Source organism: Dendropsophus ebraccatus, chromosome 13, assembly GCF_027789765.1.
Source record: "Dendropsophus ebraccatus isolate aDenEbr1 chromosome 13, aDenEbr1.pat, whole genome shotgun sequence".
Classification (NCBI taxonomy): Eukaryota; Metazoa; Chordata; class Amphibia; order Anura; family Hylidae; genus Dendropsophus; species Dendropsophus ebraccatus.
The window spans coordinates 3,872,662-3,890,642 of record NC_091466.1 but is presented as its reverse complement, the minus strand read 5'-3'; the positions used below and the strand labels follow the sequence as shown (position 1 = coordinate 3,890,642).

At 52.9% G+C, this 17,981-nt stretch overlaps 1 protein-coding gene across 4 annotated transcripts in view; it reads left to right on the top strand.

Moving 5' to 3' along the window:
* Positions 1-10,723: 10,723 nt before the first annotated feature.
* Positions 10,724-17,981, top strand: part of RFX5 (regulatory factor X5) — a 28,975-nt gene continuing 21,717 nt past the window's right edge. The window contains exon 1 of one of the 4 annotated variants that reach the window (XM_069951313.1): positions 10,724-10,988. Coding sequence is in view for 1 of the 4 variants with exons in the window: in XM_069951310.1 (XP_069807411.1) it covers positions 14,656-14,684 (29 nt within the window). In the remaining 3 variants the exon portion in view is untranslated. The other 3 variants (XM_069951310.1, XM_069951312.1, XM_069951311.1) reach the window with 3 other exon arrangements.

Below are 17,981 nucleotides of genomic sequence, written 5' to 3'. Positions count from 1 at the left end.
TATTACATAAGGGTGGTCGGGGAATATATCAGTAATAGGACACTGGCCCTATTACATAAGGGTGGTCGGGGAATATATCAGTAATACAGCACTGGCCCTATTACATAAGGGTGGTCGGGGAATATATCAGTAATAGGCCACTGGCCCTATGACATAAGGGTGGTCGGGGGATATATCAGTAATAGGACACTGGCCCTATTACATAAGGGTGGTCGGGGAATATATCAGTAATAGAACACTGGCCCTATTACATAAGGGTGGTCGGGGAATATATCAGTAACAGGACACTGGCCCTATTACATAAGGGTGGTCGGGGAATATATTAGTAGTAGGACACTGGCCCTATTACATAAGGGTGGTCGGGGGATATATCAGTAATAGGACACTGGCCCTATTACATAAGGGTGGTCGGGGAATATATCAGTAATAGGACACTGGCCCTATTACATAAGGGTGGTCGGGGAATATATCAGTAATAGGACACTGGCCCTATTACATAAGGGTGGTCGGGGAATATATTAGTAGTAGGACACTGGCCCTATTACATAAGGGTGGTCGGGGAATATATTAGTAGTAGGACACTGGCCCTATTACATAAGGGTGGTCGGGGAATATATCAGTAATAGGACACTGGCCCTATTGCATAAGGGTGGTCGGGGAATATATCAGTAATAGGACACTGGCCCTATTACATAAGGGTGGTCGGGGAATATATCAGTAATAGGACACTGGCCCTATTACATAAGGGTGGTCGAGGAATATATCAGTAATAGGACACTGGCCCTATTAGATAAGGGTGGTCGGGAAATATATTAGTAGTAGGACACTGGCCCTATTACATAAGGGTGGTCGGGGAATATATCAGTAATAGGACACTGGCCCTATTACATAAGGGTGGTCGGGGAATATATTAGTAGTAGGACACTGGCCCTATTACATAAGGGTGGTCGGGGAATATATTAGTAATAGGACACTGGCCCTATTACATAAGGGTGGTCGGGGAAAAGTTGTCGGTCACTATTTGGCAGCTTGTTTCTGAGCTGGAAGAGTCCATTGTGTGGGGGGAGATCTGTGCTGGTCTCTTCCTGGATGCTGGATGACTGTATATGAGCAGCAGTGTAATATGGAGATATCCTGTGTAATATAGAGGAGGAGACATAAGTAGTGTAGATGTAACCTCTGTCCTCAGTGCGGGGTTTTCTCTCTGGGAGAAGATTGTGTGTTTTTCTTCAGTGTTCTATGGCTGCAGCAGGCTGTGTGTGTGTGTGTGTGTGGTGTGTGTGTGTGCGCACACTATGGCTGCAGCAGGCTGTGTGTGTGGGTGTGTGTGTGTGTGCCCCCACAGTGACCTTCTATATCACTATGTGTGACCCCTCTCTATATCACTATGTGTGACCCCTCTCTATATCACTATGTGTGACCTCTCTATATCACTATGTGTGACCCCTCTCTATATCACTATGTGTGACCCCTCTCTATATCACTATGTGTGACCCCTCTCTATATCACTATGTGTGACCCCTCTCTATATCACTATGTGTGACCCCTCTCTATATCACTATGTGTGACCTCTCTATATCACTATGTGTGACTTCTCTATATCACTATGTGTGACCTCTCTATATCACTATGTGTGACCCCTCTCTATATCACTATGTGTGACCCCTCTCTATATCACTGTGTGTGACCCCTCTCTATATCACTATGTGTGACCCCTCTCTATATCACTATGTGTGACCCCTCTCTATATCACTATGTGTGACCTCTCTATATCACTGTGTGACCCCTCTATATCACTATGTGTGACCCCTCTCTATATCACTATGTGTGACCCCTCTATATCACTATGTGTGACCTCTCTATATCACTATGTGTGACCCCTCTATATCACTATGTGTGACCCCTCTCTATATCACTGTGTGTGACCCCCCTCTATATCACTATGTGTGACCCCTCTATATCACTATGTGTGACCTCTCTCTATATCACTATGTGTGACCCCTCTCTATATCACTATGTGTGACCCCTCTCTATATCACTATGTGTGACCCCTCTCTATATCACTGTGTGACCCCTCTCTATATCACTATGTGTGACCCCTCTCTATATCACTATGTGTGACCTCTCTCTATATCACTATGTGTGACCCCTCTATATCACTATGTGTGACCCTCTCTCTATATCACTATGTGTGACCCCTCTCTATATCACTATGTGTGACCTCTCTCTATATCACTATGTGTGACCCCTCTATATCACTATGTGTGACCCTCTCTCTATATCACTATGTGTGACCCCTCTCTATATCACTGTGTGACCTCTCTATATCACTATGAGTGACCTCTCTATATCACTGTGTTACCCCTCTCTATATCACTATGTCTGACCCCTCTCTATATCACTGTGTGACCCCTCTCTATATCACTGTGTGACCCCTCTCTATATCACTATGTCTGACCCCTCTCTATATCACTGTGTGACCCCTCTCTATATCACTATGTGTGACCCCCCTCTATATCACTATGTGTGACCCCTCTATATCACTATGTGTGACCCCTCTCTATATCACTATGTGTGACCCCTCTATATCACTATGTGTGACCCCTCTCTATATCACTATGTGTGACCCCTCTCTATATCACTATGTGTGACCTCTCTATATCACTGTGTGTGACCCCTCTCTATATCACTATGTGTGACCCCCCTCTATATCACTATGTGTGACCCCCCTCTATATCACTATGTGTGACCCCTCTCTATATCACTGTGTGTGACCTCTCTATATCACTATGTGTGACCCCTCTCTATATCACTATGTGTGACCCCTCTCTATATCACTATGTGTGACCCCTCTCTATATCACTATGTGTGACCCCCCTCTATATCACTATGTGTGACCCCTCTCTATATCACTATGTGTGACCCCTCTCTATATCACTATGTGTGACCCCTCTATATCACTATGTGTGACCTCTCTATATCACTGTGTGTGACCCCTCTATATCACTATGTGTGACCCCTCTATATCACTATGTGTGACCCCTCTCTATATCACTGTGTGTGACCCCTCTCTATATCACTATGTGTGACCCCTCTCTATATCACTATGTGTGACCCCTCTCTATATCACTGTGTGTGACCCCTCTATATCACTATGTGTGACCTCTCTATATCACTATGTGTGACCCCTCTATATCACTATGTGTGACCTCTCTATATCACTATGTGTGACCCCCCTCTATATCACTATGTGTGACCCCTCTCTATATCACTATGTGTGACCCCTCTATATCACTATGTGTGACCTCTCTATATCACTATGTGTGACCCCTCTCTATATCACTATGTGTGACCCCTCTCTATATCACTGTGTGTGACCCCTCTATATCACTATGTGTGACCTCTCTATATCACTATGTGTGACCCCTCTATATCACTATGTGTGACCTCTCTATATCACTATGTGTGACCCCTCTATATCACTATGTGTGACCCCTCTCTATATCACTATGTGTGACCCCTCTATATCACTATGTGTGACCTCTCTATATCACTATGTGTGACCCCCCTCTATATCACTATGTGTGACCCCTCTATATCACTATGTGTGACCCCTCTCTATATCACTATGTGTGACCCCCCTCTATATCACTATGTGTGACCCCTCTCTATATCACTATGTGTGACCCCCCTCTATATCACTATGTGTGACCCCCCTCTATATCACTATGTGTGACCCCTCTATATCACTATGTGTGACCTCTCTATATCACTGTGTGTGACCCCTCTATATCACTATGTGTGACCCCTCTATATCACTATGTGTGACCCCTCTCTATATCACTATGTGTGATCCCTCTATATCACTATGTGTGACCTCTCTCTATATCACTATGTGTGACCCCTCTCTATATCACTGTGTGTGACCTCTCTCTATATCACTATGTGTGACCCCTCTCTATATCACTGTGTGTGACCCCTCTCTATATCACTATGTGTGACCTCTCTCTATATCACTGTGTGTGACCCCTCTCTATATCACTATGTGTGACCCCTCTCTATATCACTATGTGTGACCCCTCTCTATATCACTATGTGTGACCCCTCTCTATATCACTGTGTGACCCCCCTCTCTATATCACTATGTGTGACCTCTCTATATCACTATGTGTGACCCCTCTCTATATCACTATGTGTGACCTCTCTATATCACTATGTGTGACCCCCCTCTATATCACTATGTGTGACCCCTCTATATCACTATGTGTGACCCCCCTCTATATCACTATGTGTGACCCCTCTATATCACTATGTGTGACCCCTCTCTATATCACTATGTGTGACCCCTCTCTATATCACTATGTGTGACCTCTCTATATCACTATGTGTGACCCCTCTCTATATCCCTATGTGTGACCTCTCTATATCACTATGTGTGACCCCTCTCTATATCACTATGTGTGACCCCTCTCTATATCACTATGTGTGACCCCTCTCTATATCACTATGTGTGACCCCCCTGTATATCACTATGTGTGACCCCTCTATATCACTATGTGTGACCCCTCTCTATATCACTATGTGTGACCCCTCTCTATATCACTATGTGTGACCTCTCTATAGCACTATGTGTGACCCCCCTCTATATCACTATGTGTGACCCCTCTATATCACTATGTGTGACCCCCCTCTATATCACTATGTGTGACCCCTCTATATCACTATGTGTGACCCCTCTCTATATCACTATGTGTGACCCCTCTCTATATCACTATGTGTGACCTCTCTATATCACTATGTGTGACCTCTCTATATCACTATGTGTGACCCCTCTCTATATCCCTATGTGTGACCTCTCTATATCACTATGTGTGACCTCTCTATATCACTATGTGTGACCTCTCTCTATATCACTGTGTGACCCCCTCTATATCACTATGTGTGACCCCTCTCTATATCACTATGTGTGACCCCTCTCTATATCACTATGTGTGACCTCTCTATATCACTATGTGTGACCTCTCTCTATATCACTATGTGTGACCCCTCTCTATATCACTATGTGTGACCCCTCTCTATATCACTATGTGTGACCCCTCTCTATATCACTATGTGTGACCCCTCTCTATATCACTATGTGTGACCCCCCTCTATATCACTATGTGTGACTTCTCTCTATATCACTATGTGTGACCCCTCTCTATATCACTATGTGTGACCTCTCTCTATATCACTATGTGTGACCCCTCTCTATATCACTATGTGTGACCCCTCTCTATATCACTGTGTGACCCCCCTCTATATCACTATGTGTGACCTCTCTCTATATCACTATGTGTGACCCCTCTATATCACTATGTGTGACCTCTCTCTATATCACTATGTGTGACCTCTCTCTATATCACTATGTGTGACCTCTCTCTATATCACTATGTGTGACCTCTCTCTATATCACTATGTGTGACCCCTCTCTATATCACTATTTGTGACCCCTCTCTATATCACTATGTGTGACCCCTCTCTATATCACTATGTGTGACCTCTCTATATCACTATGTGTGACCCCTCTCTATATTACTATGTGTGACCCCCCTGTATATCACTATGTGTGACCTCTCTATATCACTATGTGTGACCCCTCTATATCACTATGTGTGATCCCCCTATATCACTATGTCTGACCCCCTCTCTATATCACTATGTGTGACCCCTCTCTATATCCCTATGTGTGACCCCCTGTATATCACTATGTGTGACCCCTCTCTATATCACTATGTGTGACCCCTCTCTATATCACTATGTGTGACCCCCCTCTATATCACTATGTGTGACCCCTCTATATCACTATGTGTGACCCCTCTCTATATCACTATGTGTGACCTCTCTATATCACTATGTGTGACCCCCCTCTATATCACTATGTGTGACCCCTCTATATATCACTATGTGTGACCCCTCTCTATATCACTATGTGTGACCTCTCTATATCACTATGTGTGACCCCTCTCTATATCACTATGTGTGACCCCTCTCTATATCACTATGTGTGATCCCTCTATATCACTATGTCTGACCTCTCTCTATATCACTATGTGTGACCCCTCTCTATATCACTATGTGTGACCCCTCTATATCACTATGTGTGACCCCTGTATATCACTATGTGTGACCCCTCTCTATATCACTATGTGTGACCCCTCTCTATATCCCTATGTGTGACCCCCTGTATATCACTATGTGTGACCCCTCTCTATATCACTATGTGTGACCCCTCTCTATATCACTATGTGTGACCCCTCTCTATATCACTATGTGTGACCCCCCTCTATATCACTATGTGTGACCCCTCTATATCACTATGTGTGACCCCTCTCTATATCACTATGTGTGACCTCTCTATATCACTATGTGTGACCCCCCCTCTATATCACTATGTGTGACCCCTCTATATCACTATGTGTGACCCCCCTCTATATCACTATGTGTGACCCCTCTCTATATCACTATGTGTGACCCCTCTCTATATCACTGTGTGACCTCTCTCTCTCTATATCACTATGTGTGACCCCCCTCTATATCACTATGTGTGACCCCTCTCTATATCACTATGTGTGACCCCTCTCTATATCACTATGTGTGACCCCTCTCTATATCACTATGTGTGACCCCTCTATATCACTATGTGTGACCCCTCTATATCACTATGTGTGATCCCTCTATATCACTATGTCTGACCCCTCTCTATATCACTATGTCTGACCCCTCTCTATATCACTATGTGTGGCCATATTTTTGTAGCGCTGGATAACCCCTTTAAATTTCTTAAAAATGACAAATCCGAGGGCTTTGAAACGCAGTTTGAACGAGGGTGTGCACAAAGCGGTTAAGGCTGTATTAATCACAGAAAAATGGCTGGAAGAAGAAACGGAAGAAGAATCTAGATTACAATATAGGGATTTTTCAAGCACTATAATAATTGAGCAGACGCACTCCGGCAAAGTGTAGAAATGATTTGCCCTGGGGCATGACTGGCAGCCGACATGAACGGTCACACGTAAGAGGAGCTCCGTACTAGCGCGCTCCATGCTATAATCCTGACAAGATCCTGATAAGCTGCACATCTGCAGCTGCTCCTCACCTCCCAGACACCCTCGGTGTGTTTCTCCTCAGCCATGAACCGCACAGGGCAATCCTCAGCAGCGGAGAAGTTGAAGGAGTATGTGCGGCCTGCTCCATAACATGGCGCTGAGACTCCTCATGGCTCCCAAACCACAGGCGGCACTGGGCAAGATGGTGCAGAGGACCTTAAACCTACTCTCTCCCAGGTGTCTAGCCAGCTCCTGGAAGCCATCCAGACAGCTACCACCTTACTGACTGATAAAATCGAGGAGTGAAAGATAGATGTGGGCTGAGGCAAGACCTCCATAACCTCAGGGACCAGGTGCAGGAGACTGAGACCAGGATCTCACAATTAGAAGAGCCACAGCTTTCTTCTCTATGGGTCTACAATCCCAAATGGTACGTACTGGGGGCGCCAAAAAAATTGTTCCAAGTTGCGGATGTGGTTAACCCGGACTTTGCTTTCATTTGAAAGGTTAAAAGATAGAGCTGACCTCCCCTCCACAGAACATTTTACCTACTTGACGCCGCCACTTTATGATGTCACATCTGGGTTTTCTGACAGTCTCCAAGCCCACTGCTTTTGAACAGTTGGTTAGAGCGAGGACATCCACTAAAGGGCTGATATCTATCGTATCCTTAATTCCCTGGAGGAGGGTCCCTAGATCAGACATGGCTATATATCTAAGTGGGAGTCGGTACTGGGAGTTTAGATATTACCTGAGAGGTGGGCGATAGTCCGGGATAGAGGTGCAACATCTTCCAAATGCACTACATATAGTCTCATTATAAACTCCTGATGATGTGGTATCACACCCCTGAGCTCTTGAATAAATTAAACAATAGTATCTCCCCTTTGTGTTGGAGATGCTTAGGCGCTATAGGCACTCTGTATCACATTTTTTGGGAGTGTCCTCATATCCAACAGTTTTGGATTGCGATGTGTACAGTGTCCTCTGCAATTCTCCAAATTGATGGGCCTAAGGACCCAATAAGTGAGTCTCCTCAATCTGTATCCCAAGACTATCAGAAAGAAACCTGGGAAGTTGCTATTGGCAATCTTAAAGAGGATGTACCATCAGGTACATCCTCTTGAATATGACCCATGGATAGATCGGCGCTGTCACGGGTAAGCCGGTGCCGTGGTCTGTTATTTTGAACCCTGGCCCCGATCCTGTGTACGGCAACATTCTATTCACGGGTACCAGGCCAGGGCTGAAGCACTAAAGGTGGGCCGGCCCACCCCCAGTGGGAGGAAACCCCTGCCCCTCTACGACGCGGCTCCAAAGGTGCCGTGTCATAGAGGGGAGGGAACTCCCTTCCACTGGGCGCGGGCCAGCCCGCCTCCAGTGCTTCAGCCCAGGCCCGCTATCAATGGGTAATACAGCGCCGTACACGGGAAGTGGGCCGCGGTTCGAAATAACGGACCACGGCACCGGCTTCCCTGTGTTCTATCCGTAGTTGATGGTACATCTTCTTTAACTTGCAGCAAAGACCTTGATTGCCAGATGTTGGAAACAGATTAACCCCCCTTCTCTTAAAGGGGTATTCCCCCCAAAATTATTTTAGAACTAATACATTGCCCACCCGTAGCTTTCCATCTTTCCAATATAAAGTTATTATGGATTCTGCACAGTTTTGCTGTTACCTAGCTGCATTCACCCCCACAGATTGCATAGAATCATCAGCTCTCAGTCCAACCCGACACGCTCCCTGCTCCTGGCCCCGACCCTCCGAGACGGCATCACGTGTCCTCCTTCTCTTCAATGGGCCGGGTTATCGCTTCTGACCCAGCCAATCTGAAGTGAGGGAGGACACAGACTGCTGTTCAATCCTCTCTGTAAGCAGACCCCCCCCCCCCCCCCCCCCTGCAGCTCACCCAGTGGCAGACCCCCTCACGACCCCCCGCAACTCACCCGATGCTGGCCGCCAGCGGCATCCATCTCCCGCCCCCCCCTGTAACCCACCCGATGCTAGCCGCCAGGCGCAGGGGGAAGCGGCATTGGACGGCTTCCCCGCCGTGAGAACCAGTCTGTGATCTGCTTGAGAGGGGATCCCGGGGCCCGGCACATCACAGCGGGGCCACGATCACCTCCCGCCGTCACCCGTCCTGGCAGAGCCACCCCTTCCCCAGCAGATGACACTGCCCCCCTCCTGCTGCTGGGGCACCACAGCTCTCAGCAATCCCGGAGACTCATGTCTCCACACATAGCGCATAGCCAGCGGCACCGCCCCCCACACCAGTCTCCCAGCGGTGCTCGCTCCTGTCAGCCCCGTACTGGCCGCTCCTGTGCTCTGTGCCGCAACAAGAAGCCGCTCGCCCCGCGTGCGCCGCCGCCGGTCTCCTGCACCAGTACCCCGCCCCGGGGTATACTTATGATTCACTCCCGATGATCACTCCTGCACCCCCTAATCCCGCTGTCAGCCCTGTCTTAGCTGCTCTTGTGCTGTGCCGCACAACGCCGCTGCCGCTCACCCGCACCAGTTCCCGGGGCATACATATACTGCACTCCCCCCATTGCTCAGCCGCCTCCTGGCCCCTCCTGTGCCGCTGACTCGTATTAGTTCCCCACCCCTGGGGCATAAATATACTTTACCAGCAATCGCAACTGAGACCCCCCCCCAACCCCGCTGCCTTTTCCCGTCCGACCCCCGTGATCCTGCTATCCATCAACATCTGTGACCTGATATATTGTGATGTGGATGGATAGCAGCTTGCTGGGACCTGTAGTTCTACACAATATGTCAGGTCTCAGAACTTCTGTAGAACTTCAGGTCCCAGCAAGCTGCTATCAGTCCAAATCACAATATATCAGGTCACACAGTTTCTGATTTGGATGGATGGCAGCTTGCTGGGACCTATAGTTCTACAGAAGCTCTGTGACCTGATATATTGTGTAAAACTGCAGGTCCCAGCAAGCTGCTATCTGTTCAAATCAGAAACTGTGTGACATGATATATAGTGATGTGGTTACAGGTCCCAGCAAGCAGTGACAAGCACTGCATGCTGGGAAATGTAGTTTCCTGGCTGGCACCATATTGGATATAGTCGGCTTTTAGAAAAAAAAACTTTTTATCGGGAACAGCAGCAGCTAGAAAGACGGGAGACAGCTCAAAATACTCAGGGGGACTTGGCGAGTAAGACCAGCTAGGTTTGGGGGCATTTCATTATTTTTTGCTCTTGGGGGGAATACCCCTTTAACTATTTGAAGACCTGACTGACAGAAATCAGGACCTTAGAACGAATGACTGCTTCTTTAAATAATAAATGAGATCTGTTTGAGTCCATATGGTCTCCATGGAATTCATATAGAGATAGGAATACAGGTGATGGTTTGGAGCTCTCGGTTCCCCCTCCTCTCCTCACTGTTAGTACGTCTTGTCCGGTTTCGCTGTCTCCAACATAAAATATTGGTAGTTTATTGAGATTGCTTCACTGCAATTTGTTGACTCTCCTTACCTCCCATAAGTAGATGTCTGGCTCTAGTGTGTTGGGTCGGATACGGTTAATGCTTTACAGTCATATGGGACAATCTTATATATACGTTTTGTGGTGATTTATCTCTTTTTAGTTTATAGAGCTGGAGTTTCACGTCACAGCCCCCTTCCCACCTAAGCTACAACAACTGGAGAAAGCTGCTGCTACATGGGCTCAACCAGCCGACCATCTAGAAAAGGGAGGGTGAAGGAATAATCTGCATCTATTGGGCCTGGCGGAGCGAGCGGGGGCGCTGATTCTTATTCATTCATGGAGCAGTGTCTGCGTCATCAAATACCTGATGCCAAGCTGTCCCCTGCATCTGCCACACCGGGCCTCGGCCAGACCGCCATCACTGTGTGCCGCTCCCCGGCCATTTCTGGCCAGACTGGTAAGCAGTGGTGATGGTGACAGCATTCTGCCAGCTGCCCGCCTGAAGGGTAAAATAAGTTCTCATAATGCCATTGTGCTGCTGTTCCCAGACTTCTCTGCATCCTGGCAGAACACAAGAGCAAGCACCGTGACCCTCAAATGGCGTATTCCATGGTGTTCCCTGGCAGACTGCGCGTGATGTACCAGGACGCATGCAGCGGCTGAATATGCAGGATGCTCCTCGTATTCAGTAGCGGCTGTGGTGCCCTGGTGTGGTAGCTGGGAGCCTCGCCCTCTGCTGACCACATCTCCATGAATGAGGATTCCTCGCCAGCGGCTTTGTTGCTGGATTCACCTATTCTGGGCTATGGATGGTTACCTGCTAGACGGCCGCATGTCGCAGCTTTATCACCTATGCAGCTGTTGGTTTTTGGTCCTATGTGTTTCTGGGATGGTTTCTTCTCATATGATGTAACCCCCCCAAACCTGCCAAAGTGCGTGACCCCCACAAATCTACCGAGCATGATTCCCCAACCTCCCGAGTGTGTGACCCCCCCCCAACTTGCCAAGTGCGTGACCCCCCCAAACCTTCCGAGTATGATCCCCCAACCTCCCGAGTGTGTGACCCCCCCAACCTGCCAAGTGCATGACCCCCACAAACCTACCGAGCATGATCCCCCAACCTCCCGAGTGTGTGACCCCCCCCAACCTGCCAAGTGTGTGACCTCCCCCAACCTGCCGAGTGTGTGACCTCCCCCAACCTGCCGTGTGTGACCCCCCCAACCTGCCGAGTGTGCCCCCCAACCTGCCGTGTGTGACCCCCCCAACCTGCCGAGTGTGCCCCCCAACCTGCCGTGTGTCCCCCCCCCAACCTGCCGTGTGTGCCCCCCCAACCTGCCGTGTGTGACCTCATCCTGCCGAGTGTGACACCCCCCCAACCTGCTGTGTGTGTGACCCCCCCAACCTGCCGTGTGTGACCCCCCCAACCTGCCGTGTGTGACCTCATCCTGCCGAGTGCGTGACCCCCCCCAACCTGCCGAGTGTGCCCCCCCAACCTGCCGTGTGTGCCCCCCCCCCCCCAACCTTCCGTGTGTGCCCCCCCAACCTGCCGTGTGTGAGCCCCCAACCTGCCGGGTGTGACCTCATCCTGCCGAGTGTGACCCCCCCAACCTGCTGTGTGTGACCTTATCCTGCCGAGTGTGACCCCCCAAACCTGCTGTGTGTGTGACCCCCCCAACCTGCTGTGTGTGTAACCCCCCCAACCTGCCGAGTGTGTGACCTCCCCCAACCTGCCGTGTGTGACCCCCCCCCAACCTGCCGAGTGTGCCCCCCAACCTGCCGTGTGTGACCCCCCCCAACCTGCCGAGTGTGCACCCCAACCTGCCGTGTGTGACCCCCCAAACCTGCCGAGTGTGCCCCCCAACCTGCCGTGTGTCCCCCCCAACCTGCCGTGTGTCCCCCCCCAACCTGCCGTGTGTCCCCCCCCAACCTGCCGTGTGTCCCCCCCCAACCTGCCGTGTGTCCCCCCCAACCTGCCGTGTGTCCCCCCCCAACCTGCCGTGTGTCCCTCCCCAACCTGCCGTGTGTCCCCCCCCAACCTGCCGTGTGTCCCCCCCAACCTGCCGTGTGTGTCCCCCCCAACCTGCCGTGTGTGCCCCCCCAACCTGCCGTGTGTGACCTCATCCTGCCGAGTGTGACACCCCCCCAAACTGCTGTGTGTGTGACCCCCCCCAACCTGCCGTGTGTGACCCCCCCAACCTGCCGTGTGTGACCTCATCCTGCCGAGTGTGTGACCCCCCCCCAACCTGCCGAGTGCGTGACCCCCCCAAACCTGCCGAGTGTGCCCCCCCAACCTGCCGTGTGTGCCCCCCCAACCTTCCGTGTGTGCCCCCCCCAACCTGCCGTGTGTGAGCCCCCAACCTGCCGTGTGACCCCCCAACCTGCCGAGTGTGACCCTTATCCTGCCGTGTGTGACCCCCCCCCAACCTGCCATGTGTGACCCCCAACCTGCCGTGTGTGACCCCCCAACCTGCCGTGTGTGACCCCCCAACATATCGTGTGTGACCCCCCCCAACCTCCTGTGTGTGACCCCCCCAACCTGCTGTGTGACCCCCTCCCCAACCTGCCGTGTGTGACCCTTATCCTGTTGTGTGTAACCCCCCATCCTGCCGTGTGTGACCCCCCAACTTGCTGTGTGTGTGTGACCTCATCCTGCCGAGTGTGACCCCCCCAACCTGCTGTGTGTGTGACCCCCCCAACCTGCCATGTGACCCCCCCAACCTGCCGAGTGTGACCCTTATCCTGCCGTGTGTGACCCCCCCCAACCTGTCGTGTGTGACCCCCCCCAACCTGCCGTGTGTGACCCCACCCCCAACCTGTCGTGTGTGACCCCCCCCAACCTGCCGTGTGTGACCCCCCCCAACCTGCCCTGTGTGACCCCACCCCCAACCTGCCGTGTGTGACCCTTATCCTGCCGTGTGTGACCCCCCCAACCTGCCGTGTGTGACCCCACCCCCAACCTGCCCTGTGTGTGACCCCCCCCCCAACCTGCCGTGTGTGACCCTTATCCTGCCGGGTGTGACCCCCCCAACCTGCCGTGTGTGACCCCACCCCCAACCTGCCCTGTGTGTGACCCCCCCCCCCCAACCTGCCGTGTGTGACCCCCCCCCAACCTGCCCTGTGTGTGACCCCCCCAACCTGCCGTGTGTGACCCCACCCCCAACCTGCCCTGTGTGTGACCCCCCCCCCCCAACCTGCCGTGTGTGACCCCCCCCAACCTGCCCTGTGTGACCCCACCCCCAACCTGCCGTGTGTGACCCCCCAACCTGCCGTGTGTGACCCCCCCAACCTGCCGTGTGTGACCCTTATCCTGCCGTGTGTGACCCCCCCCCCAACCTGCCGTGTGTGACCCCACCCCCAACCTGCCCTGTGTGTGACCCCCCCCAACCTGCCGTGTGTGACCCCACCCCCAACCTGCCCTGTGTGTGACCCCCCCCCAACCTGCCGTGTGTGACCCCCCCCAACCTGCCCTGTGTGTGACCCCCCCCCCCACCCTGCCGTGTGTGACCCCCCCCAACCTGCCCTGTGTGTGACCCCCCCAACCTGCCGTGTGTGACCCCCCAACCTGCCGTGTGTGACCCCCCCAACCTGCCGTGTGTGACCCCCCCCCCCAACCTGCCGTGTGTGACCCCCCCAACCTGCCGTGTGTGACCCCACCCCCAACCTGCCCTGTGTGTGACCCCCCCCAACCTGCCGTGTGTGACCCCCCCCAACCTGCCGTGTGTGACCCCACCCCCAACCTGCCCTGTGTGTGACCCCCCCCCCAACCTGCCGTGTGTGACCCCCCCCCCCCAACCTGCCGTGTGTGACCCCTCCCCCCAGGTTAGAGTTCAGCATGGTGGGGGATAATAGCTCCTGTTATAAATCAGAACATTATATGAACAATTAGAAGAGCAGACAGGGAGACGCTCCAGCACCGCACAGGGACTACAACTCCCAGAACAGCGCAATTCTTATTGGTCACGCCTTTCCATGACGTCATCTCTAACGAGAGGCGTGGTTTATCTACTCCACTGTGCTTCAACCAGCCTTGAATGTTGTGACACGAGACATACACCCTTTTTGCGCGCCTAACGCCGTGAACCAATCACGTTACTGTTACTAAGCAGAAGCCGGAGCTTTAGCCAATGAGAACTCTCGTATTTTCTGTTTCCTGGTAAGTTTTGGCGGGACAGCCAATGGAATTTCCAGCCGGAGAGAGGAGACGCGTCTTCTCAACCAATCAGAAAAAAGGCTCGGCGGAGGCTCCCGTGGCGGCGGTAGGTTGATTCCCGGGTCATTCTGTCCGGGGCCCCGGGGATGTGTCACACCGGCGAGTACCGCTCCCCTGCCCCCGTGCGGCGGGTGTCTCCCGCTCTAGCTGTCATATCGCGATAAGCGGCTGTCACGAGTGGGCGGAGACACGTGGGGGCGAAATAGCCGAGGATGAGGTCACCGGGTAATAATATCCCGCCCAAACCGGGGAGGGGGCAAATACCGTGGTGACCCCGGACTTTAGTGTGATAGAGCCCCACAGAGGGGCAACTGAGGGTGATAGAGCCCCACAGAGGGGTAACTGAGGGGGACAGAGCCCAACACAGGGGTAACTGAGGGTGATAGAGCCCCACAGAGGGGTAACAGGGTGATAGAGCCCCACAGAGGGGTAACAGGGTGATAGAGCCCCCACAGAGGGGCAACTGAGGGTGATAGAGCCCCACAGAGGGGTGACTGAGGGGACAGAGCCCCACAGAGGGGTAACAGGGTGATAGAGCCCCACTGAGGGGGACAGAGCCCAACACAGGGGTAACTGAGGGTGATAGAGCCCCACAGAGGGGTAACAGGGTGATAGAGCCCCCACAGAGGGGCAACTGAGGGTGATAGAGCCCAACAGAGGGGTAACTGAGGGTGATAGAGCCCAACTGAGGGGTAACTGAGGGTGATAGAGCCCAACAGAGGGGTAACTGAGGGTGATAGAGCCCAACTGAGGGGTAACTGAGGGTGATAGAGCCCAACAGAGGGGTAACTGAGGGTGATAGAGCCCAACAGAGGGGTAACTGAGGGTGATAGAGCCCAACAGAGGGGTAACTGAGGGTGATAGAGCCCAACAGAGGGGTAACGGTGATAGAGCCCAACAGAGGGGTAACAGGGTGATAGAGCCCAACAGAGGGGTAACTGAGGGTGATAGAGCCCCACAGAGGGGGTAACTGAGGGTGATAGAGCCCCACAGAGGGGGTAACTGAGGGTGATAGAGCCCCACAGAGGGGTAACTGAGGGTGATAGAGCCCCACAGAGGGGGTAACTGAGGGTGATAGAGCCCCACAGAGGGGGTAACTGAGGGTGATAGAGCCCCACAGAGGGGGTAACTGAGGGTGATAGAGCCCCACAGAGGGGGTAACTGAGGGTGATAGAGCCCCACAGAGGGGGTAACTGAGGGTGATAGAGCCCCACAGAGGGGGTAACTGAGGGTGATAGAGCCCCACAGAGGGGTGACTGAGGGGACAGAGCCCCACAGAGGGGTAACTGAGGGTGATAGAGCCCAACAGAGGGGTAACTGAGGGTGATAGAGCCCCACAGAGGGGTAACAGGGTGATGGAGCCCCACAGAGGGGTAACTGAGGGGGACGGAGCCCCACAGAGGGGTAACTGAGGGGGACGGAGCCCCACAGAGGGGTAACTGAGGGGGACGGAGCCCCACAGAGGGGTAACTGAGGGGGACGGAGCCCCACAGAGGGGTAACTGAGGGGGACGGAGCCCCACAGAGGGGTAACTGAGGGGGACGGAGCCCCACAGAGGGGTAACTGAGGGGGACGGAGCCCCACAGAGGGGTAACTGAGGGGGACGGAGCCCCACAGAGGGGTAACTGAGGGGGACGGAGCCCCACAGAGGGGTAACTGAGGGGGACGGAGCCCCACAGAGGGGTAACTGAGGGGGACGGAGCCCCACAGAGGGGTAACTGAGGGGGACGGAGCCCCACAGAGGGGTAACTGAGGGGGACGGAGCCCCACAGAGGGGTAACTGAGGGGGACGGAGCCCCACAGAGGGGTAACTGAGGGGGACGGAGCCCCACAGAGGGGTAACTGAGGGGGACGGAGCCCCACAGAGGGGTAACTGAGGGGGACGGAGCCCCACAGAGGGGTAACTGAGGGGGACGGAGCCCCACAGAGGGGTAACTGAGGGGGACGGAGCCCCACAGAGGGGTAACTGAGGGGGACGGAGCCCCACAGAGGGGTAACTGAGGGGGACGGAGCCCCACAGAGGGGTAACTGAGGGGGACGGAGCCCCACAGAGGGGTAACTGAGGGTGACGGGGCTCCACAGAGGGGTAACTGAGGGTGACGGGGCTCCACAGAGGGGTAACTGAGGGTGACGGGGCTCCACAGAGGGGTAACTGAGGGTGACGGGGCTCCACAGAGGGGTAACTGAGGGTGACGGGGCTCCACAGAGGGGTAACTGAGGGTGACGGGGCTCCACAGAGGGGTAACTGAGGGTGACGGGGCTCCACAGAGGGGTAACTGAGGGTGACGGGGCTCCACAGAGGGGTAACTGAGGGTGACGGGGCTCCACAGAGGGGTAACTGAGGGTGACGGGGCTCCACAGAGGGGTAACTGAGGGTGACGGGGCTCCACAGAGGGGTAACTGAGGGTGACGGGGCTCCACAGAGGGGTAACTGAGGGTGACGGGGCTCCACAGAGGGGTAACTGAGGGTGACGGGGCTCCACAGAGGGGTAACTGAGGGTGACGGGGCTCCACAGAGGGGTAACTGAGGGTGACGGGGCTCCACAGAGGGGTAACTGAGGGTGATAGAGCCCCGACAGAGGGGTAACTGAGGGTGATAGAGCCCCACACCAGGGCACCTTGCTATAATTCCCATTGAGCTCAGTCTGATTGTAATGGCTGCCCGCTGTGGTGATTTCTGCCCCTGGACATGCACAGCTCAATAACAATGATGGGTGCATAACCACTACTATATGTAACCAAAGAAGCTATGCCGCACCAGCATCGCAGCACCTATAGGGCGTCATTGTGGCCGCTACCTCCCACTGGGGACTTTATAATGTTCTCAGTTTTGGGAACATTTAATTGTAATATTCTACCTGCTGTAATAGTCAACGGTATACTGATATCTCTGCTCTGATGCTTCTGTCTTTTCTGGTTATGTGTAGTCTGTTGTGCAGTCTGGTAACTATGGTAACAACCTCGCCGGAACGCAGAACGTGCTGCTATTGTACATGAGCCAGAACCCACCCAGCGTGGTTGTATCTAGAGTTACCCAAACGTCCATGTTACCTCCTGACAGCCATAGGATACACATGTTACCTCCTGACAGCCATAGCATACACATGTTACCTCCTGACAGCCATACCATACGCATTACCTCCTGACAGCCATAGCACACACATGTTACCTCCTGACAGCCATAGCGTACACATGTTACCTCCTGACAGCCATAGCGTACACATGTTACCTCCTGACAGC